Source organism: Myiozetetes cayanensis, unplaced genomic scaffold (genome assembly GCF_022539395.1).
Source record: "Myiozetetes cayanensis isolate MyiCay16 unplaced genomic scaffold, myiCay2020 scf30, whole genome shotgun sequence".
In the NCBI taxonomy this organism is placed as follows: Eukaryota; Metazoa; Chordata; class Aves; order Passeriformes; family Tyrannidae; genus Myiozetetes; species Myiozetetes cayanensis.
In genome coordinates, this window is record NW_026087522.1 from 2,519,015 (window position 1) to 2,541,501 (window position 22,487).

The window sequence follows — 22,487 nt, forward strand, 5'->3', positions numbered from 1 at the left end:
AACTGAGGGTTAGACAGGAAAAAAACCTCAGGGATGTGCAGTCAGACCCCTTGGAACGTTCCAGATGCTTTCAGGTGAATCTGAACACAAGTTGGGGTACGAGAAAGATGATGCACAAAAGGAAGAGGCATTAAGTTAAAATTCCAGGTGTTAAGTGCACTTTGGGAGAGGCTTTGCTTTGCTCAGCAGCCCCTGCAGTTACCTGAGAGGAAATGTTATTTATCTGGGAATGTGCATTTATGGAACATCAGTAATAGCCTTATAATTACGTGTTTTAGGACTTGACCCTGGAGCAGAATACAGTAATATCTGTCTGTTTGTTGGGGACAGAGAGTCATTTCTCCCTGTGTGTGCTGGGACCTGCACTAGTTTGGTTTTCAAGGGCACTTAATGGAGTTCCATTTCAGTGAAAAGAGGCACCTTGGCTGACCTCGTGATGTGAAAGCTTTTCCTGGGGAAGGAGCCGCTTCCCCAGCCCAGAACAACCCAGCAGCAGGCAGATCATTAAATGCAGTGCCCTGAGTTTCAGTGGGGCTGGGATTTCATCCTCGGTGTCCTGCCCTAAATAGCAAATTCAGTGGAATGGCGCGGGGTCATTCCGAGTTCTCCAGCTGAGTGATCCTCCTGGAATTGCCTGCAGTTCTCCCCCCACACCCTCCTGAAACACTGTGAGCCTTGATGGCAGTGTGGGATTTCCAAGCCTCTCCAAAAATCTTATAATGACATTTTTTTTATTATTATTTCCTCTAAAGCACAGATTTAATAAAGCCTGCAGGGACGCAGCATTACTGCAGATTGACAAGATGGAAATTGGCATAAATGTTCTGAAGTAAAACACTAAAACTTGTGATAATATTCCATAAACTACACTGAGAACGTGGTTTAAACCACTGGCCTCGTTTGAAAGTCATTGTGGTTTCCCAGCACACCCTCAGAGTGTTTGCACACACAGAAACCCGGAGTGCTGAGGGACAGGGACCTGGCTTTAATGGAAATAAAGACAAAGTATGTTCTCATTATTCTGCCATCCACTAGACCTGGAAAGGCTTTTAGACTCACTTCATAACTTACCTCTCATCTGACTTTATTTCATTGTTTGGGTTCAGTCACATCCCTGGTGCCCTCAGCTCTTCCCTTCTCTGATCCTGGGTTCCTCCATCTGCTCAGACGCCTCCTCTCTTATCCTTTGACTGGGTGTGTTCAGTGCTTTCTAATCTTCCTTCACAAATCAATCCCTCCTGACTTATTTTTGTTGCTGTTCTCTGAATTTTCTCCAAAAAAAAAATGACAAACTACTGAGATAAATTCCAGCCTTGCTGAAAGTCGGTGGGAATTTCCCAGGTTTGACTTGATGAGAAGTTCTGGTGAAGGAAAAGCTTGGATTCCAGGGCTTCTGGAATTCAGACAGTGAGGCTCAGAACACTCACTACCTTGCAGTTTCTGGCCCTGTAAAAACCACTTTTTCCCTTTTTAGGGGCTGCAGGCAATGGGAGCAGAGTAGAATCTCCTCTGGGAGGGAATGAACCAGCAGCTTGGTTGTCCCAGGGCTGCAGTGAGCTCTTCATATCTGTGTTTCTCCGTGGTTAACACTGATCCCTCTTAAACCCGCAGCAGCTGTCTGAAGGAAATTAAATTCAGTGGCAGGAAGGGAGATCTGGTAGTTCAGGCACTGGGCTGTCACTCCAGGGAGTGAGGTTTAGCGTCTCCTTCTTCCACAGTCTTTCTGGGCGACCCTGGGTGACTCATTTAATCTTCCTCTGCCTCAGTTCTCCGTCTGTAAAACTGTTAACTGTGATGGTGCAGTTTCTGACGATTCTGAAGCTTCCTTTCTGTCAGTTTTCTTGACAGCTCTTACACTTAAATTATTTGATTCTGCGTGTGTGTCCTCGCAAAGCGCAACCTGACAGCTGCCGAGTCCTCTTTAAATTAGTTTTAAATAAACCTCCAAAGTGGTGTTTCACCGGTGAAATGAGATGACACAAAGGGTGAGAAATGTGAATAAAAAAATAAAAAAAAAACATGAGAAACATCTGTATTTTCCCTTCCTTCCCCTGCAGGCAATGATAACAGCGAGGCCCTCCCCGAGTCCATCCCCTCTGCCCCCGGGACGCTCCCGCACTTCATGGAGGAGCCGGACGACTCCTACATCATCAAGAGCAACCCCATCGTGCTGCGCTGCAAGGCCAAGCCAGCCATGCAGATCTTCTTCAAGTGCAACGGGGAGTGGGTCCACCAGAACGAGCACGTGTCCGAGGAGAGCCTGGACGAGGCCACCGGTGAGGGCTGGGGCAGGGACCGGGGACAGCACCCAGGGAACGGCTGGAGCAGTTCTGGAGGGAACAGGGAGGGGTTCTCCGCATTTCAGTGCTGGGATTTGAGGTGGGGACATCAGCTCCTGTGGAATTCCTGTCGGGCTGAGCCCTGAGAACCACCAGTGGGATTTGCCTTCACCCCCCAGGCAGTGCAGGAGTTTGGGTGGGAATAACACAAAGTAGGAGAAATGCACTGAGTGCAAGTGTGTGTGGAGGGGAAGAGAATGGGAAGGTTGGAAATGATCATCAGATTTGATCAGGTCCCATCACTCCCCTCTATCTTTTCTCATTTAGCAGCATCTTGATAAGTTTTGCAAACCAATTTAATGCTGCGCCGCCTGTAACTTCACAATTCTGTTTTGTTATTGCTTTTCTCCTCTCCTGAAATTCCAGGATTGCTAGGCAACTCCAGCCTTGGAATAGCAGTGTGTGTGTGTGTGTGTAACATCTTCTCTGGCAATACAAGAAATTCCTTTTTTTAGAGGCAAAAATGCCACTTAAAAAGAAGTTGCATCTCCTAAAGTGGTGTTTGGCATTCTTTCTAAGTGACATATTCCGAAGAAATCTCATACCAAAGGTTTTTGCAAATGCTAGTCTGGAAGAATTTTAATTTTTACAGCTACCTTTTCAGAAATAATTTAATAGGCATAACCTTTACTTCTGCAGGCACTGCTGAATCAATAGAGGAGAAGTGTCGTCCCTAAAAGCTTTTCTTCCATATGGCTGATGAGAACGTGGCTTGTGAATGCTGCAATTATGTTTCCTAAACCTTGGATTAATAACAGAATAAAACAAAGTAATATTGGGGTGGTTTTTTTAGATGATACCAGTAATATTGAGGTTTGAGAGGTGGAGGCACAGGCTGAGAAAATGGGGTTGGGATGCCGAACCATGACAGGGGTTGGGTTGGAAGGACCTTAAAGCCCCCCTCGTTCCAACCCCTGCAGGGACACCCTCCAGGAGACCATGTGAATGTTGCAGGTTTGGGTTTAGCCCAGGGAATGGAGGGTTGGTCTCTCAAAACAGGTGTGGTGCAGGCAGTGCAGGGTCTGGGAGTTCCCAAAACTGCCTGAACCGTCCTTGAGGACACAAAAATGTGGGTAAAGGCAACGTGCAGGGCTGAAGGGACAGCCATGGCTCTTCCCTCACCATGATGGATCCATGTCCATGAATATTTTGGAGCTCAGCCTTCAGTAAACAGCAGACTGCTGGGTTTTTTGGAATTAATGTGCATCCTGGCAGGGCTCTCCTTCCTGGAGTCGAATCTGGGGCATAAACATGTCTGTTCCCAAGCACACACAGTGTTCTGTGTGCTGGGGGAGCTCCATCTGGAAAAACTGCACTGGGATTGGTGCCAAAAACCGTGCTTTTGGTTGCAGGGGGATTCTGGTCCCTCACTGAGGGGAGGTTGCGCTGCAGCAAAAGGATCTGTCCCCCTCCATCCTTCCACTGTTTGGATGGGATTAAAATGCTGGGGGGAAGCGGTGAAAAACAGCAACAAGGAACCCAAGCAAGGGGAAATGCAGTGCTGAATGAAAGAAACGTGTCTTGGCACCTCTGTAAACTCCTGCCAGGGAGCTGCTGGCAGGGGGACCTGCAGGCACCGTGTCCTGATGGGTGTCCCCCAGCTCTGCACAGAGGATGGGGGGACACACAGTGTGTGTGTGTGTGGGGTTTGTCATCGTGGTGAACAGAGTCCAGTTTTCCATGGTTCTGTTTTTATATCTCAGGGAGGCACAGGAGAGTGCTGGGAACCTGAAATGGAGGGACAGCAGGAGAGGAAGGAATTTTTTGTAGTTCTGGGCCGTGCCTTGTGCTGCCACCTGGGAATGTCTGGAAGGGTCTGCTCTGAGTGGCTCTGCTGTGGATTTGCTGCTCTGTATCTGCCTTCCCTGTTTATTCCCTGGACGTGGCAGAGCAGGGACTTTTGGTGTCTCTCTCCTCTGCCTCATCAAGCCAGAGCTTGAGCTTGGAGATGCTGCTGTGATAAAAAAAAAAAATAATAATTACAATTTGATTAATTTCCTTCTGCTTTCTCTTTCCTGCCTGAGCTCTGCCCGTGCACTTCAGAATGCCTTCCCAAACCCTCAAGTTTTGGTTTTGCCAGAGCATCAGACCTGCCCAGAGTAACTCGAGTTTCCTTGTCTGATAACTAAAAGGATTACAGCAATAACTGCTGTCAGTGTTTTTCTCATTTAAACAAATAAAGCTGACAAATGCTGAAGTTCTCTGCAGCTCTGTTGTGTTTAGTACATGGAGAGCAATTATTCATCTGCTGCCAGCATTAGTCTATCTGCAGCTAAACCATCCAGCAGAGCAGAAAGCTCATTAGCATATCAGTGCCACAGCCATAATTTCATATTCTGTACGGCTGTACTGTAAAACAAAAGATGATGGTTATAATTTGCACAATAATTTAAAGGGTTGGACTTGCAGTGCTTATTAGAGTTATTCAAGTCACAGGTAAAATGTTGCTCTTGTTTATGATGTGCCTGGTTTTATTTGCTTGGATTTTTCATTCGGTGTCATTTCCTAGGAACAATTTTTCTGGTGTCTCTCAAGATGCAGAGGGGAGGTGAATGTATTTGGTGGTGAAATACGGGGATGATAAATGAAGAATATTCCTCTCTTCCCAATAGGTTTGCTTTCTGTAGTTGTTTCTAAAACAAATGAAAATAGCTCTGCTTTCTCCATAAACAAAACACAACTTTCCCCAAAGACTCGATGTTCTCCAGAGGCCCCGTCCAGCCCCAAGAATTCTGAGATTCTGCTGTTTTGGATGCATTTATTTTGTCTGTGGGTAACCTGGGAGACCTTTAAAAGGACCTGAAATCCTACCTAGCCCGTTCTCAGAACGCTGATCCACCCAAATCATGGGCTGTTTGTTTGCCACATTAAATGCAGGCTGATTTATAGATTAATTAAACACCACGTCAATGAGAGGAAGAGCTGGGCTGGAGAATATTCTGCCTTAATAAATCCAGAGCTGTAAATGCCTGAATTCACTGACGCCTGCCCAGAAATGTGCAGTGCCCACGAGCCAGGAAATGGCTCCTGCTTCTCGAAAATTCATCGTCGCGTGACGACTTTTTTTGGGTCGGTGTCAGTAATTCTGTCACTGTCAGCGTGGAGGCACCAGGAACCTGCACTCAGACCTTTGTTTGCTGCTTCCCCAAATGCCCAGAGGGGCTTGTCAGCTCCAGAGTGCTGGCTGAGTGATTCCTGCTGCAGTCAGGCCATCCTGGAAAGGTCACTTTGTCAAGGACTTCTTCATCACTTCACGCCCTTGCTGAAGTCCTTAGGTAGGTGGGTGGTGGCCTGGTTGGACATTGTGGATTTGGGGGCTCTGGAGCTCTGATGTTCCCCAGCTTTGACTGAGATCCCTCAGGGGCTGCAGGTGGTGGGATGCCAGACCTGCAGCCAGTGAAGACCTGCTGTCAGATGCTCTCCAGGAGCACTTACTGTAGCTTGTCTAAACCTAAACCTTTCCAGATCGCTCCATAAAACGCTGTGATGCAGGGATTTATCTCTGGCAGGGCAGCTGGGCTGGTTAAATGGTGCATCCTCCTGGCAGTGTCAGCAGGGAGGGGTCTCTGGCAGAGCTGCCGCTCCCAAGGGCTGGGTTTGTTTGCTGAGGGTTTGTTGTCAGGAAACAAACGGGAGTGTTTGTAAACAGTCCTGTTAAAAACAGCATCGACGTGGGAAAAAACAGACGTAAACAAAAACATCCAGGAAACCTCTGTTTGCTTATTAGAGAGGGAATAAATATTTGAGTGGCTGAAGTGATTCTTGAGACAGCTGGGGAAGGTTTGTCCGTGTCTTTGGGTGTTGGTGTGAGGCCAAACAGGCTGAGTGAAAAGAGGGAGAAATCCCCTTTGTTGTGTAGTATTTCAGCTTGCCTGACCACCCCTGCCCCTCTCTGGGGCACCCCCAGTGCAGCCCCTCTCTCCTGTTTGCCACACTGGCATCCCAGTGCCTTTGAGAAGTGAATGCCCAGCTGTTAATGATGCCTGAGATTAAGTGGAAGCCAATTTTTATGGAGTTCAGGCTTAGAATTCTTGCTGCTTTATAAACTTCACAGGCATGAAATACTTTAGGATTGAGCTTTCCTTCATTTCCAGTGAAGGGGAAATAAGTGTCTTGGGACTGCAGAGGAGGAGAAAGAAGGAAGTACAAGGCATGAATGTTTTCTGTTTTCTTTTAATGTCTCTCTGACTCTTTCAAATGATTCCTGATGCCCCTGAGCCCAGATTTGGGTTGTATTTCCCCTCCCAGGGTTGTCACACAGAGGTAGTTGCAGATCTGGTGTGTAAGACAAGGTGTCAGGTTCTTGAGGGTTTGAATTTACCATCAGGCTTCGTCTGGAGCAAGCAAATGCTGCTGGTCTGAAGGGCCACAGTGCTAAACTTCACCTGTACTTGAGGAGGGTTGTCAAGGGCACGGGGATGTCAGATCAGAAGAGTTTTATTGTGTGTGGTGAAGCTCCAGATGAACGTTCTGGGTGAGGAAGGCACCGGAGAAGAGGTTCCTGAGGGAGGTGTTTTGCGCTTGCAGAGGCCACAGTGGGTGTGTAATCAACGTAGCTACTCATCTTACAGAATTTAATTAGTGGCAATATATTATTGTCAAAGTAATTAAAGCTTCTCCTTGATTAAAAATGGGACTGTTAATTAAGGGGAGAGCCTTGGGTAACTTTGTCCGACTCGCCGTCCCTGCTCACCCTGTGCCTCTCTCCCCGCAGGGCTGAAGGTCCGGGAGGTTTTCATCAACGTGACGAGGCAGCAGGTGGAGGATTTCCACGGCCCAGAGGATTACTGGTGCCAGTGCGTGGCCTGGAGCCACCTGGGCACCTCCAAGAGCAGGAAGGCGTCCGTGCGCATCGCCTGTGAGTGCCAGCTCTGCTGGGGGCTCGGGGGGGGGAAACGCTTCTTGTGGGGTTAAACACCACCCTCCACCTCCTCAGGTACTGCTGTCCCTGCCAGCACTCCCTGTGGGACACCCTGGGAGTATCCCAGGAGGAATAAACTCGTCCCAGCCAGAGCTCGTGGCAACTCAGGTGTCTCTGCCTGGACTGAGCTCACAGTGGTTAGAAACAAGTAATGTTAGTGCTGTTCATGGAGACATTTACAGAACCACTGCTGAGGATAATGAAATAACTCCTGGGCAAGGTGGGTGACGTTCCACTTCTTTAGCCCCAGAGTTGATGTTCAGTGCCCAGACTCGCCTTGTCTCCGTTCCCCACGTCTGTGATGGGTGGTGTGGGCTTATAACTCACAATCAGCACGTCCCTGCTGGGGAGGTGCAGAAAAGGACAGTGCAGTAAATGCCCCCATAGCCAGAGGGACAGAAAAGAGACAGGACCCAAATGCAATTGTGGCTGTGAGGCTGTGGAGCTACTCAGAGCCTCATCCAATTTTGACCTTGCAATTAGATCTGTGATGTTTTTCTAACAGAATCAGAGCCTGAAGCCCATCTTTGCAGCAGTGCTGCCAGCAGAGAATTCAGGGAATTGCTCCCCCCAAACTGCTGTAAACCCTTTTCCTTTAAATCACCACCCCAGCTCTTCCCTTTGCAGTCCTAGGAAATGAGCCAACAGCCAGCAGAGGGCTGGGAGAGATGATTCCTGGGAGGGGATGAGGGCAGCAGGAAAAGGTTGGGGAGGTCCAAGTGAGAAACTCTGAAGGGTGACCTCCTTCCAGGTGGTGTTCCAGCAGTTCTTAATGAATCTAAAACAGAATAAACATCTGAGGGAAGTAAAAAGGAGAATGTGACAACTCCTCCGTTTTACAAATGGAAGATTTTTTTTTTTAATTTTTTTTTGTTGGCTGATTCAGTTTGAATGTCTAAATACGTGTAAATTCAATTTTTTATTTCACTGCATTAACTGTCATAACACTGAGCTAATAATTCCCCTGCACTGCTGAGCTGCAAAGGGCCTTTATCTGAATTGAATTTTTATTGACTTTCCTCCGTGCTGTGATTCCCCAACCCCACAAAATGGCAATTTGAGTCCAGCTCAGAGCGAGCAGGAGCAGGTGGAGCCGTCCTGGGATTTCAGACTGTGGTACCAGTTGTGCACAGCACCCCCCCAGCTGCCACCCCCCATCCCATGAACCTCTGCCCGCTCCCAGAGGCTCTTCAGCCCAGCCCTGCAACGTTCTGGGGGTGGCTGGGAGCTGTGCTCCTCTGCTGCCTGTTTTGGGGCCACTTGTGCTTGAAAGCCGTGGCTTTTTATGGGAAGAGCAGCAATTCCTGAGTGCAGAGATGATGGGGCTGGGCAGAGCTCCAGGCAGAGCTGCAGCAGGTGCCTGGAACCCCCCCAAATGAACAGAGCTCTGAGTGCCTGGGGCTCTGTGTCATCCTGTACGTGGGGAACAACCTCCCTGCTGAGCCTGGGGCAGGCTGGACCTCTGGGGTGCTCAGGGAGGAACCAACAACTTCTTTCTTTCCCTTTTTTTTTTCCTTTTGCACTTAAATCCCAAAGATTCTTGAGTTGTGAATCGAGTCCAGAGCGTTGCAGCACTGTTAATATTTCTCTGAAAAAGCAGGTAAGTGTTTCTGTGTGATACTGGGGAAGGCAGAGAAAATGAGAAGATGGATCTTGCTCCATTTTTCATCCTAATAAAGGCGTTTGTAGGCACAGCTGCAGCCCAACCGTTAACGAATTACTTTTTAAATAGAGGACTGGAAAAGATGTTGGTTATCTGTGTGGGGGGAAAAAAATCAACATTAGCACAGAATCAAGGAAAGGAGAACCCAGCACAGGGCTCTCGGGGCAGGAATACCCTTTGGAGGGGTGATGGAGAGGTTCTGCTGAGTGAGTGACCGCTTTAAATCCTGCAGATCTGCGGAAGAACTTCGAGCAAGACCCGCAGGGGAAGGAGGTTCCCATCGAGGGGATGATCGTCCTGCACTGCCGACCCCCCGAGGGGGTCCCTGCGGCCGAGGTGAGGCCCTGGGCAGGCAGGGGGGGAGAGAAAGGGGCTCAGCTCTTCACCCAAACTCTGGAGAGTTTGCTGAAAAGTCCAGGTTTTGAGACAGTTTCTCGTGTTCTGCGCTTCCAAAACCCGAACCAGATTGTGGCTCGTTTCTCTCAGGGGTCGCTTTTCTCCTTGAAAAGTAAAACAAAGGAGAAGGCAGACCTAAAAATACTGTGATGAATTGTTGCTGGAGAAGAGAAAACCTGCTGCAGGTAACAATTTGGGGGGTTTTTGCTTAGCTTTAAACATGCTTTCTGTCATGGGAGTCGAATCTTAACAGGAAACTAATGGGGATGCCTTAAAATGGCCGTGGCCAGGCTGTTCTTGCAGGGAGATGTTCTAAGTGGGCCATGGTTAAAAATCTGCTACAGAGGCTTTAAAAACAACAAGAAAATGTTGTATTTCTAATTGCACTCTGCAGGCTCTTCAGCACCTTCTGAGGAAGACAAATAGGTTCGCTCAGAAGTTGGTTTTGCCCCTTATCTCCACCATCACTGGGGTTTGTTCTAATTGAGGGAACAAAAGGAGCAAGGAAAAATAAACTCCAAAGAAATGTGTGTCTTTTAGTTAAGGAGGAGAGCGTTGAGCAAATGTCACTGAAAATAGTGTCATTAGTTACACAGGGGCTCTGTCTTCTATGGAAGAATTATATCCAGTGGAAAAATGACATTTTAATTGCTTTCTACATTTTCTAGAAATGGTGGAGTTCTCAATAAACCCTGATATACTGATGCTGATAGTAAACTTGTTATTGCTGCTAATAAAGCCTGTAAATCTCAACAGGTCATATTTGCTTTGGCCAATAACATTTCCCATAAAGGCTCAGGCTAATTCTGGGCCCATCAAGGTAAAGAGGCTGCTGGAAATAATTCAGTGTCTTTAGAAAGCTAAAACCAGGTTAAATCAGTCCTGCCTCTGGGCTGGGACACCGAGCTCAAGGTTATAAACTCTGCTGGTACCTCCCAGTGAAAGAACAACCTACCCTGTTAAATACAGGGATGGGAAATGGCTGAGACAGCCCCAAAGGCCCCCTCAGGAATTGTTCTGTGGGTGCTGAGAAGTGCAGAAGGTTTCAGCCCCAGTGCTGGCAACAAACCCGTGCTTCTGAGCCAAGAATTTATTTCATTAAGAGTTTGGATGGAGCCCTGGATGAAAACATAAGGCCTGGAATAACTCTGGACAAAGGAGCTCGTCTTGTGGTTCATTAGATGCAAAGTAGATGCTAATTTGGGATTGTTGTTTGTTTGTTTAATCCACACTGGGCACGGGCCTGGAAATGGGAGCTGGAAACAAATGGATAGCAGACTGCAGCCCCTCCTGTGTTCCCATGCCAGTGTGTCTGAGTCCCTTGGGAAGGGTTGGACTGTCCCATCAAGGTCAGGAATGTTATCTGCCCAAAACCCAAAGCCATTCCCTGTTTGCCACCATCCCTCTCATGGCTAATCCTTTAATTGAGTTAGTTATTTGTGGGGTGGGACAGCAGGGAGGGCACAGGGATCACACAGGGACCGGGATCAGAACCTCACAGGGAGGTTCTCTGCAGAGGATTCCTCTGGATGAAGTTTTGTTGGGAGGAAATGTCTGTTCCTGCCATCTGTTCAGGGGGAGTGAGGCTTCCACATCCCATCACCAGCAGCTCTGAGAACACCCAGATTAAGTGTGCTCACATGTGTTCATTTCTGCACACAGGAGGTACGAAGTGAGTTAGGAGAGCATGGATTTAAGGTCTGGATCCGTAGTTTAAATGAGTTTAAAGTGTATATGGCTTAAAACTCGGCTTGGATCAGTGAGTTTGCCAGGAATTGGAAGCTCCTGTGGCACCGTGGCTGCTCTGCTCCCACGGCTCAGTTTAGTAAACATTCCTTAAGCTGAATAACATGTCGGTGAAAGCAAACAATCCAGGGATTACAAACAGCAGAGTTTTAATTCTGGAGATGAGAACGTGAGACCACTGTGCTCTGCTTTGGGAGGGTGCTGGGGGTTTGGGGCTCTCTGGGTGCATCACTGCAGCAGTAAGAGGGAAAGAAAACCCAAATCCTGACGCTGGGCAGACAAAAAAGGTTTTGAATCCTCTTCTCGTGCATTTACATAGCAAGCAGCGAGAGCTGGTGAGCAGCTGTGCTTGCAGGCATCAGCACCCAACCCAAATAAATTCAGTTTTTATGAGTTAAGCATCGAAATAAAAAAGAAAATTCAGCATTTAAATAGAGCAGCTGAAAATCCCCTGCTGTGGCAAGTGTTGATTCAAATCTAACAGAGTCTCTGCTGGCACAGGCTCTGTGGGACCACAGCCATTCCTCTCACCATTGATGTGGAGTTGGCCTGGGGAAGAGTCAGTTCTGGCTCTCAGTCCCCCAGCAGCTTCTCCCCACGGAGATGTTTATTAATTGCGTGCAGCAGAGGCCTCCTTTGGCTCGGTGTGTGCCCTGGGGAGCAGTGGGGGATCCTCCCAGGACCAGCTGAGCTCCCACGGGCATCCTCCTCCCCTGGGTGTGGTTGTGCTGCCAGGGGGGCACCTGGGCTGGGCTCTCTGGGTCCCACTGCATGGCTGGGACTGGTCCAGGGGAAGCAGCTCTGCTTTTCATCGGCAGGATGAGGAGGAGAGGGAAGGGAGGGCTGAGTTTCCCCCAAAAAACGTGGAGCTGAACGTTGGGTTTGCCGGAGCCCAACATCTTCAGCCTCGCGGCTGACGAGGGTCTGTGTCTCCTCAGCACTGAGGGGCTGACCCTGCCCATCACACACAATCTGTGGTTTGGGGAGCGTTCTGGAGAGCTCTGGGAGGGGAAGGACAGGCTGTCTATCAGAGGGAGGGTTTCAGAGCCCTGTGTGTGACAGCGGCGCGTTATCTGCTGCTCTCCCTTGGCAGCTGCCTCCCTCCCTCCCCACGGCGTCCTGCTGCTGCAGAGAAACCTCTGCACAGCCCCAACAAGTGCAGTGTGTTATTGAGGTGAAATGTTTATCTCCCTGGGGTCGTGCTGGCTCTCTGGATGTGCCGTTTTCTGTGCCTTGCTTGTCGTGGCCGTGCGGGTTCGGTTGATTGCCCTGCGTCGTTCCCAGCAGTTATTCTTGGTGCACTCCCGTGGCTCAGCACCAGGGAAGCCTCACACTGGTTTTAGGTGATTTTTAGAGCATATCCTTAACCTACAACCTGGGGGGATGGTGCCCAACAGAGCTCAGGGCACTCTCTGTTTGCTTCTCAAGTTCGTGGGCATTTTCCTCTTCATTCATCCCAGTCCTGCAAGGAGGCAGCTGTGGGGTCCAGCCTGGGGTCACACAAACCCCGATCCCCTGCAGCCAGAGCCTCAGCACAGGGGTCAGGCAGCAATTGGGATGGGTGGATTTGCCTTCCTGTTCGTGGCATTCTCATCTTTTTATAGGCACTGCCCCATTCTGTGCAGCACAATACAGAATAAGACCTTTTGTTCCTTTTTTCCTGTGCCTCTCCTCAAGGGCATTTCCTGACACAGGCATCCCTTATCTTCTCAGCTGACCTTTTAGTCTTTCTTTAAATAGGTTGTCTCCAGTCTGTGCTCTCCTCAGTTTCTTGAAACTCTTCATTTTTGGGGGTGGTGGTGGGGGAAGGCATAAAACATAGATCCTCCTTTTTGCAGTGCTTGACAAGCTTGTTGCTGCCTGTGTGTGTGCTGAGTGTCAGCATCTTCAGCTCTCCTCCTTTCTGTGTAATGCTTTCCCCTTATTCTGTGTTTAAATAGCTCTTCTCTGAAGAAGGGAAGACTCTCAGGTTATTTTTCTGTTGTTCCCACTCAGCACAGCTGGCAATTCCCCCTCCCTGCCTGGTTCCCTCGGTCCTAGTGTTGCTCTCTGGCTGTTGTCAGACCAGCTGGAACCTGGAAAATAGTCAATATCCATTTAATGAGGTTTGGGATAATCTCTGTTCTGTGTGTTCTCCCTTATTAGTGCTTCAGAGAGTGAAATATTAATTCTTTTTTGGTACAGGAACAAAAAAAAAAAAAAAAGCTCTTCCTTTTGTAGCTGGTAATCCCTCAGCCAGGTGTCGTGGTCTGCTGGAGGAACATCCCTGCTGCTCTTCCATCAGTGCCAACAGGGCTTTGGATCTCTCCAGCTGCCAGGGGCTGGTCCTGTTTAATTCAGTGCACTTGGTAATCAGGTGTTCAAATGTTCCCTCAGTTGGGCCAGTGAGCTGCCACATCCTGCTCTGAAATATTCAGCGTCAGGAGGAGTTTGTGTCACCTTCTGGAGAGCTGGGTTTAATGTGAACTTGGTGTGTGTTAGATCTGGTGGTGCTGTGAAATGGGGCTGGAGCTGCCCTGGGCTGGGTTAATAAATCCTGCCATGGTGTTGAGGTGCCACATGAGCCACGGTAGCAGAGAGAAGTGTTTATAAACCTCAGGCTTCCAAATAAATAAACCCAACCCGAGCCCTGAGCCTGCTGGACTCTGCTTCTCTTCAGCAGGACGATGCTGAGGTGTTTGAGGGGAGACCTGCAGGGTTGTGTGGAATATGGGACGAGCTGGCCTTAAAATTCATCCTAAATCCCTTTCTTAGGAATAAATACTCTCTGAGGCTGAGTCTCTGAGTAGTAATGCTCATATCTGAGCATTAGTAGCAACTTGCACCTCTTGCTGCATCTCCTGTCAGCTTTTGTCGTGGTGGGGTTTGGGTTCTTTTTGTTTGCTTGTTGGTTTTTTTTTGGTTTGTGGTTTTTTTGTTTTGTTTTGTTTTGTTTTTGTTTTGTTTTGGATTTGTGGGTTTTATTTTTTTGTAATAAAAAGGCAGCTGTTGTGCCAAACTATTACTGATAGTTTACTGTTACTAAACTGTTACTGTTGAGTGCTCTGCAGAGGTTTGTGGAATACTCTAAAATATCTTTATCACATAATATATGCATATATTTAAGATTTAAATGTGTTGTATCCAGTACTATTTTTTCAAATGTTTAACACGGATTTTGACATTTTAATGGACTGCTGTAGATGTTCCCAGGAATATCTGCCTGAGTTCCAGGGGTTTATTTACCACTAGAGCTTTTAATGGAAATGTAAAATCATTTCTCTTCTGGGCAGTACGTATTCCATTGCAGGCACATCAACAAAATGTGAAACCCACATAAAATTCAAAAGCTGCAAGGATTCCAAAAGTAGTGAGAGTCGTGGCTGCCTGTTTTACATAGGTTTGGGTATTTATGGGATCTGCACACGCTGAAATGGGATGTGGAGGATAATGGGGCTGCAGTAAAACACCCCAGCAAAGCAGGCTCTGAGTTATGGCCTGCAATGAATCCTGCTCTGCTTACAGAAAGCAGAGGGTGATTGCTAAATGCAAACAGCCTGCATTTATCCAGGTGCTTATAGACCTCGGGTCTTGTGTCTGGAATAGCAATATTTGCTTTACTTTTAAGGGGCATTAGCTACAGGTGCAATAAATGTGTTTCATTTCTCACTGGAGACATTCCACTTTCCAGCCCGAGCTGGGGCATGTGCAGCGTGATCTCAGCTGTGATTTATCTGTTATTTAGATTTTTAGCTGCTTTTAGGAGCAGTTTCGTAATTTTCGTGGTTTCACGCCCAGCAGGGGTTGAGAACTGTGCAGGTAAGGGTGATACAGGACCTGACTGTTCAGAATGTGGTGGTCTCTCCATTCTGTAGAACTTCTGCTCAGTTGAAGCTGCTTTGTTTAACCAGGGCCTGCTCTGTAGAACCACGGACAGCCTCCAGGTCCTGTTTATTTTTTCATAAATAATTTAAAATTATTTCAATAATATTAAATTAATATCAAATATTTAAAATCACTTTAACTAATCCTTCCATTATTTTAAAAGCTCGTATTTTTAAATATCGAACCGGACGCTTTGGGTGCCTCTTTTTTTTTTTTTTTGGAAGTGGGCTCTGTGTGTGAGATCAGCAGTTGCTCTGGAGCACAGCTGTCACCTGACTGAGGTTTTGCTGAAGATGTGGAGGGGTGAGGGATGCTTGGTGGGGGTGTTTGGCTGCACCAGTGGTCCTGCACTGCTGTGGCCGTGTCCAGCTCTCATCCCCTCAGCCTCTTCAGCTGATCCTGTTCATTCTGCAGCTGCTGAGGGCATTTTTGTCCCTGCTCAGGTGCCCTGTGCTGGGCAGCACCCCTTGGATGCTCTCTCCACGGCCAGGGCACGTGCTGGCTTCCAGGCACACAAGGGAACCGTGCACGGTGTTTTCTCCCAGCAGCAAAAATGTTTGTTTTCCTTCTGAGGTTTGGGTTGTTCTGAATAAATCAATACAGCCAGGAGGTACCGAGGTCATGCAGTAGAAACGCTGGAGCAAAGCACTTCTGAATTAGATTGCTAAAAATGAAAAGGAAAAAAGAAGGGAGATAACTTTGTAGTTCCCCTGAATAGATAATTCCTTTTTATACAGACATGTGCTTTGGGGCTTTTCTGGGTTTGATGTGCTGCTTTGCAGTGGTGTATATTTTTCTGGTCCTGTTTTCAGAAATGTGCTTAATTTTGAATGCTTGAACATGAAAGGATAAGTTATAAGACTTTATCATTATGTTTATAATTATGCAGATAATTGTGTGAGAGAGTCCTACAAGGATTTGGAAACTTCACTGTGATGTAGGTTTTGAGTGAGCAGTTTGGAGAGGAGCATCAGTGCAAACAGCTTTAAGAGAAATCACTCCAAAAATAGGAATAAGGATAAACCTTTTTGAGATCTGATGATATCTTTAACAATCAGACAATGTACCATTAGCAGTGGCATATTTAGCAGTGGATCTTCGTTGCAGGGATTTAAAATAGCCCATCTGAGTCAGCTCCTTGCCCACCTTTCCCACTATAAATTGATACCCACGTCCAGGCTGTCACCTCTCCCATTACACTGATTCAAAAGCACATTCTCATTTCATTTTGACTCACCCCCCCTCTCCCATCTCAGCCTGTGTTCCCCTCCCTGGGTTTTCCATCCATAGGAGGGTTTGGTTGGGGTTTCAGAGCACACAAACACTGCAGGGTGGGCAGAGCTCAGAGGCTGAGCCGTGCCCTGGAGCTGCCACCAGTGAGGATGTTGCTGGTGGAAAGGTTTGTGCAGCCACATAAAGGGAAAGAATAACACAGAAAATGGGTATTAGCGGCACTCAGGTTCTCAGATGATCCCTCTTGCAACAACCAAGTACATCCCTTCAAAGCAAAGATCCCTCTGAGCTTCCCACAGCACGACCAGCGGCAGCCCAGGCTGATTTATGAGTTAGTCAGCGTGTCAGATTTATGTAATGAGATTATACATTCAATCTAATGAAGGAAAAATATGCTTACCAGCCCAGTATGACAGCACTGTGATTAAATGATTGGGGAACAGTGTTCCCTCAGTGGATTAATTTAAGGGATGCAGCAGGTACAGCTGACCTGCTTCCCGTGTTTGCATCTCCAGGCACGGAGATGAATGGGGTCTGATTGTGTGGATGGAACAAGGGATGGGATCAGAAAGGGAGAGAGGAGTGTTTGCATCCACCAAACTGGCCTTTGCCTTGTGTTGAACTGCCACAGTGATTTATGCTGCTTGTTTGGGTCTTGGGGCGGAAAGGGAAATAAAAGGAACAAAGATTGTGCCCTTCAGTGCATCCCTGGGACTGGGGCACCTGCCCTGCCCATCCTCACCCATCCCAGCTGCAACACCGAGCAGGATTTCTCCAGCTTGAATTTTTGGGAGCAGGAGTTTGCTACTGGGTCTGAGAGGGAGGTAAGGATGTGGTTTGCTGCTTTTCCAGCTGAGAGGGAGACTATTTAAAAGCAGAATCTTGACTATGCTACAAGAAACCTTTGTGTTGTCGTGAGTCAGGTGTTGACCTTTCCCATCTCCAGATCCTGAAGCGTTTATCTTGCATGGAGAGAGCAATTGATTGCCTCTTGAAAAGGAGCTGACATTCTAACTATATTATCTTTGATATATATGTACTCTGGGGATTGACCGCACGAGAAAGTCAGATGTTGTGTTTAAAGGGCAGGAGAGGATAAGCCAGAAACAGGGGCACTGGGGGCTTTTGTCTTCTGACCTGCCAAATTATCACATGTGCCCACAAGAGCTGGGGGGGGGAGGGTGTTTGCTGCTGGTGGGTATTTCATCTGTCTGTATTCTCAAACAAGACCACTAGCAAGAACCAAAAATGCAGCCAGGTCCTGGGGTGTTTGAATCACACTGAGCAACTGATGAGGAATTAGTGCATCAAACCATTCCAGACCCACAGCTGGTCTCTGACCTGCCCTCATCTTCGAGGTTTGAATAACAAATATTAAAATAAAGAACTTAAACAAGTTTGGTATTAAAACCAGCCAAGCAAAAGTAATTTCTGCTCCTGCAAATAGGAACATTCTTCAGTCTTGCAGGAGGTTTACCAGCTGTGCAGCCTCCCTCAAAGCTGGCAGAGCAGGAGCGATTCCTCCTCTGGAGTTGGTCATTTTGCTCCTGGAATTTCATGAGGGGGGAAAAAAATGCTGCTGTGGTGTCACCATCGGGCTCCAAAGCAGCCCAGATTTTGGGGTGTAACACCTGGCTGAGGTGGGATGAGGTTTATTTTTACAGAAGAAAAGTTCTCTAACTCCCGTTGTAATCTATGTGGGATGTGGGGTAATAGCTGATTTTACTTTGATAATGCTGTAAGCTGGTCTTTGATAATTGCTTTCTGTAATTGGAACAAATTTATGATTATGCTAATTCGTCTGCTGCTGCCACCCAGCTCGGAGGGGCTGAGTTAATCCCCATCTGCCCCTGCACTGCCTTTGGAGATCATTCCCTGATTAGCCTTCCTAAGAAATTATGGGGGTATTTTAATTCTGAGCAGATTGAATTTCAGGGAAAAAAAACACCCCAGATATCTTTATACAAACTTATGGTATATTATAGCAGGTTTTAAGTCTGGTTCAATATAGAAACATTTAAGATCTTCAGATGGACTAATTCTTAAAAAGAAAAGGATATAATTCTGTTACAAGCAACTGTGTGACCTCCACTGATGACAAAGGGAGGGGAGTTAAATGGTGGTGAGTTTTGAGTCCACTCTTCAGAGGTTGAAATTCAGGGCCCTGCTGCTCATTTCAGTGTGGAGACATTGCAGATGCTTTGTTGCTTTTATTTTCCTTGCTTGGTTTCTGTGCGTATTTGTGTGGGGGACTGAATTTTTCCAAAGGTCACATCCCTGCCAGTGACAACCATCTTTTGTCACCACGACTCCTTTGAATTTATCAGCTTCATCCCGTAAGTTCATCCCTTAGTTCTCCATCTTTGAAAGCACCCCCCTGCTGAGGCAAAGGCAGGGAATGGCTCTGAATAAGTCTGGTTTTCTTCAAGGGAGGGGGGGCTGGAGTGAGGGGAGTGTTGGCAGTGCCATCCACTCCAGATGAGAAGGAAGAGGCGCCGCGCGTCCTCCGGAGCAAACCCCGGTTTGATCTCACGTCTCAACACTTTGGTGTTTGTGTTCCACCTGTTTAATGTTCTCCCTTTGCTGGGGTCATCGTTCTTCTAAAGGCTTTGCTTTAATGGCAGTGGTTTTGGGTCCCCAAACCTCGCAGTGCCAGGCTCAGCAGACACCGGAGCAGCGTGTGCTCCCTCCTGGAACAGCCCGGAATGTGTGACAGGAATGGGGACACTGAACCCTCCCCTGCCCCTCCCACTAACCCACAAAATCCCTGACCTGATCAGAGCCAAAATGCCCTTGTGACACAGTGAACTCTGGGAATGCTGGACATGTTTGTCGTTTCTCTCTGCACTTAAAGTGGTTTCGGTTCTGAGCCTGACAATCGAATTTCTGTCACTTGATTTATGCTCCTGTGGCTGCTCCATAATTTAAATTGCATTCCTAATTTCTGTGCTGAAACCCCCTTGGATAATTAGGATTAAAGTTAACTGCAGAAGGGAGACTGAGTAGCAGACAGATCCCTTGGTTGTTCTGTGTCTCAGACCAGAGGAAAATGGAACAAGCTGCAGGAGATGCTGTTCAGGGGAGGGTTTGGCACTGCTGGCACAGGGGAAGGGACAGCAGGGAGTCAGAGCTGGATGCTCTTTTACCCAGATGTGTAAAATAAGTGTTTAATTCCATGGTTATGGTGTGGGATAAAGTGCCACAGAGCCAGAGTCTGAGTTTGCAGCCCTGGTCCGGGACACGGGGAGATGGATCCGTCCCTCCCACACCTCCTGTCCCAGCGACCCCACGAGTGATGCTCCTGGAAGGGGAACCTGCTGCCTGGCACGGGCTGTAATTGGCTTTGCTGGTCAGCTTTTGCAGATTTGTTTATAAACTGGAAAATCCACAAATTGCAGACCATCTGCGCAGAGCAGAGTGCTAATGAGTGCCTGTAGCTACCAAATCCATAAGCTCATTACCATGAACTTCCAAGTCCTTCCACAAGTTACTAAACGAGGTTATTCATCTGAACTGAGTTGAGAAGGGTATTTGACTCCAGGGCCTGGCCATACCTCCTTCAGGTCTAAGGAAAGCCATTAAAATAACTCACGTCTTCAGTCTTTTTGTATAATCAGTTGATTTTGCTTCTATTTTTAAATTTTTTTCACTCCTGTAACAGCAGCTTGCCACACCTTAACTATTTGTTTTCAATGCTTCAAGTGGAGAAATGCCCTGCAGATAATTCCTGGGGCTGCTCAGAGATGTGTTGGTTGGTGAACTCCAGAAGATGTATTGAAATATATTATACACAGCATTTCGTGGTGTTTATGTGCCATGACAGCAAACACTGATGGTCTCTGTTTTAGGGGTGTTTATGGAAATGTGGAATTTGTTATGATGAGTTGGCTCTTCCACTGTTTGTGATGTCAAGCAGTTTTTTCTGTAGTGTCTCTTTCCTGACACTTCAGTGTCTCTGTTTCTTCTCAAAAAAGTAGAATCAATATTACTTCCTTTGTGCCATCCCAGTCTAATATGAACCTTAACTGGCAGTTGTCCACTTGTTTGAACACACAAAGCAGGGTGTACCGAGAGCAATATTTACAAATATTTCTTATCCTCTCTTGGTGGAGATTTTCTTCCGTGTTCTTCGAGCAAAACTGGGTCGAAGGAAGTCAGACTAACAAGGCCATCAGTGTTGTTTGGCCTCCTTCAGGTTCCCCTCTGCTCCTTCCCCGTGCAGGTGGAGTGGCTGAAGAACGAGGAGCCCATCGACTCCAACCTGGACGAGAACATCGACACCAGGGCCGACCACAACCTCATCATCCGCCAGGCGCGGCTGTCGGACTCGGGCAACTACACGTGCATGGCTGCCAACATCGTGGCCAAGCGGAGGAGCCTGTCTGCCACCGTGGTGGTGTACGGTCAGTGTGGATTGGGGTCACTGTGGGGGCTCTGCCCGCCGCACAGCTCGGTGTTTCCAGCGCCCCACATCCCACTGCCGGCCTCCTTCCCGCCGGGAGGAGCTCCCCACGGGGTGGGCTTTGTCGCTGGCTGCGTCCTGCCCCCACCCTGAGGCCCGTGTCTTGCCTTGCAGTGAACGGGGGGTGGTCGTCGTGGACCGAGTGGTCCAACTGCAACGCGCGCTGCGGCCGGGGCTGGCAGAAACGCTCGCGGACCTGCACCAACCCCGCCCCGCTCAACGGGGGGGCCTTCTGCGAGGGCATGTCCGTGCAGAAAATCACCTGCACCTCCCTCTGCCCCGGTGAGTCCCCGTGGGTGTCACGGTTCGGTGCCGGGCAGAGCTGGGCTTGGAGAGCCCACCGGGGGAGGAAAGGCGGGGGAAACACTCCCAGCCCTGCCCAGGCTGGAGCTCGGAGCTTGGTGTAGGGTGTGAGCAGCACTGAGGGGCACCTGTGGCACCCAGGTTTGTCCGTGCTGTGATTTACACTGACAAAATGGGGAGGAATTGGTTTGCTCAACAGCAAGCCAGCAACTGGCTGAGTGGGAGAAATCCTGGGGTGGGGGGGGGTGTTGGGAAAGGGGGAGCTGATTTTGGTGACACCAGGAAGATAAGCACAAAAACCTAAGATAAGAACTTCACTCACAAGCGTTACCCAGCTGGGAAAAGTTTGCTTTCGGGTATCTGAAACGCGGGGTTATGGGGGAGAGACGTGGAACGAGTGTTCCCGTGGGACCTGCAGCCACAGCAGCGGGGTTGCTGACGCTGGTTTTCCTTTCCCCCCTCGCTCCCAGTGGACGGCAGCTGGGAGGTGTGGAGCGAGTGGTCTGTGTGCAGCCCTGAGTGCGAGCACCTGAGGGTCCGGGAGTGCATCGCTCCCCCGCCCCGCAACGGCGGCAAGTTCTGCGAGGGCCTGGGCCAGGAGTCGGAGAACTGCACCGAGGGGCTCTGCATCCAAGGTGAGCGGGGCTGAGGGGGGATGGCCTGGAAGAGGGGCTGGAATGGGAGTGTGGCACACCTGTGTCAGCAGAACCCGTGTGTGAGAAGGGAGGCGTTTTCCAGGGGGCTCCCCCCATGTGAAACCCGAAATCGGCGGTGCTTTCGGAGGAGCAGGGTTTGCGTGGCACACGCTCGGCTTAGGGATGATCAGATGGCTCTAAAAATCCAGGCACAGGGGGTTTGCAGCGTGTAACTGTGGCCAGCACAACCTGGTCCGTGGAATGTGCCCCTCAGCCTCCTGCCTTGCCTTGCAAGGAAGCGAGCAAAGCACCGACAGGGAAGCTCCTGGTGCAGGAGCTGCTCAAGGTCAAAGTTTACCCCGTTTGGTGCCTTTAATTCAGGAGTTAAATACAGGCAAATCTGCAGCTCCCTGGGAAAGGGTTTGCCTTTCATCAGTGCCTGGAAAGCATCTGGCACTTGGTAGCTGTTACTATCAACAGACAAGTGGGAGCCAAGAAAGGAGCCCTGCAGCTGTGGCAGGGCTGTGCAGGCTCCTCATGGGGAGGAATTGGCACCTTTATTCCTGCCCTGAGCCTGCTCCTTGTTCCTGTGCTGGGACTGTCACCTCACCAGGGGGAATGGCAGCCGTGGGAGCAGTCAGGAGTGCCAGGGATGAGAGATGTGAACGGGAACAAGTCTACTTTTACTCGATTTTATATTTAACTAGTCCCCTGTCGTTGTTTCTGTGGTGCTGCATTGCCATGTCTTTTCTAAACAAAATGAACTGGTTTTCAAGGACCACTGTGATATTTACTGCTAATTCCAGGAGTGCATTCCTAGGAGCTGTTCTAGGATAAAGCCCTCTGAAGCTTTTATAAATTCAAAGAATCCACACCCTGGTCAAATGAAATGAGAGGGAGAGGAGGGTCTGTGTGTTTGGGGTTC

General features: G+C 48.5%; 1 protein-coding gene across 4 annotated transcripts in view; it reads left to right on the forward strand.

The window, feature by feature from the left end:
* The window catches only part of UNC5D (unc-5 netrin receptor D), a 77,532-nt gene that overhangs the window by 31,318 nt on the left and 23,727 nt on the right, over positions 1-22,487 (forward strand). For all 4 annotated transcript variants that reach the window (XM_050326024.1, XM_050326026.1, XM_050326025.1 and 1 more), the window contains exons 2-7: positions 2,058-2,276; positions 7,054-7,197; positions 9,156-9,259; positions 20,385-20,565; positions 20,739-20,906; positions 21,398-21,562. In XM_050326024.1, coding sequence (XP_050181981.1) covers positions 2,058-2,276; positions 7,054-7,197; positions 9,156-9,259; positions 20,385-20,565; positions 20,739-20,906; positions 21,398-21,562 — 981 coding nt within the window. The remainder of the gene's footprint in view (positions 1-2,057; positions 2,277-7,053; positions 7,198-9,155; positions 9,260-20,384; positions 20,566-20,738; positions 20,907-21,397; positions 21,563-22,487) is intronic.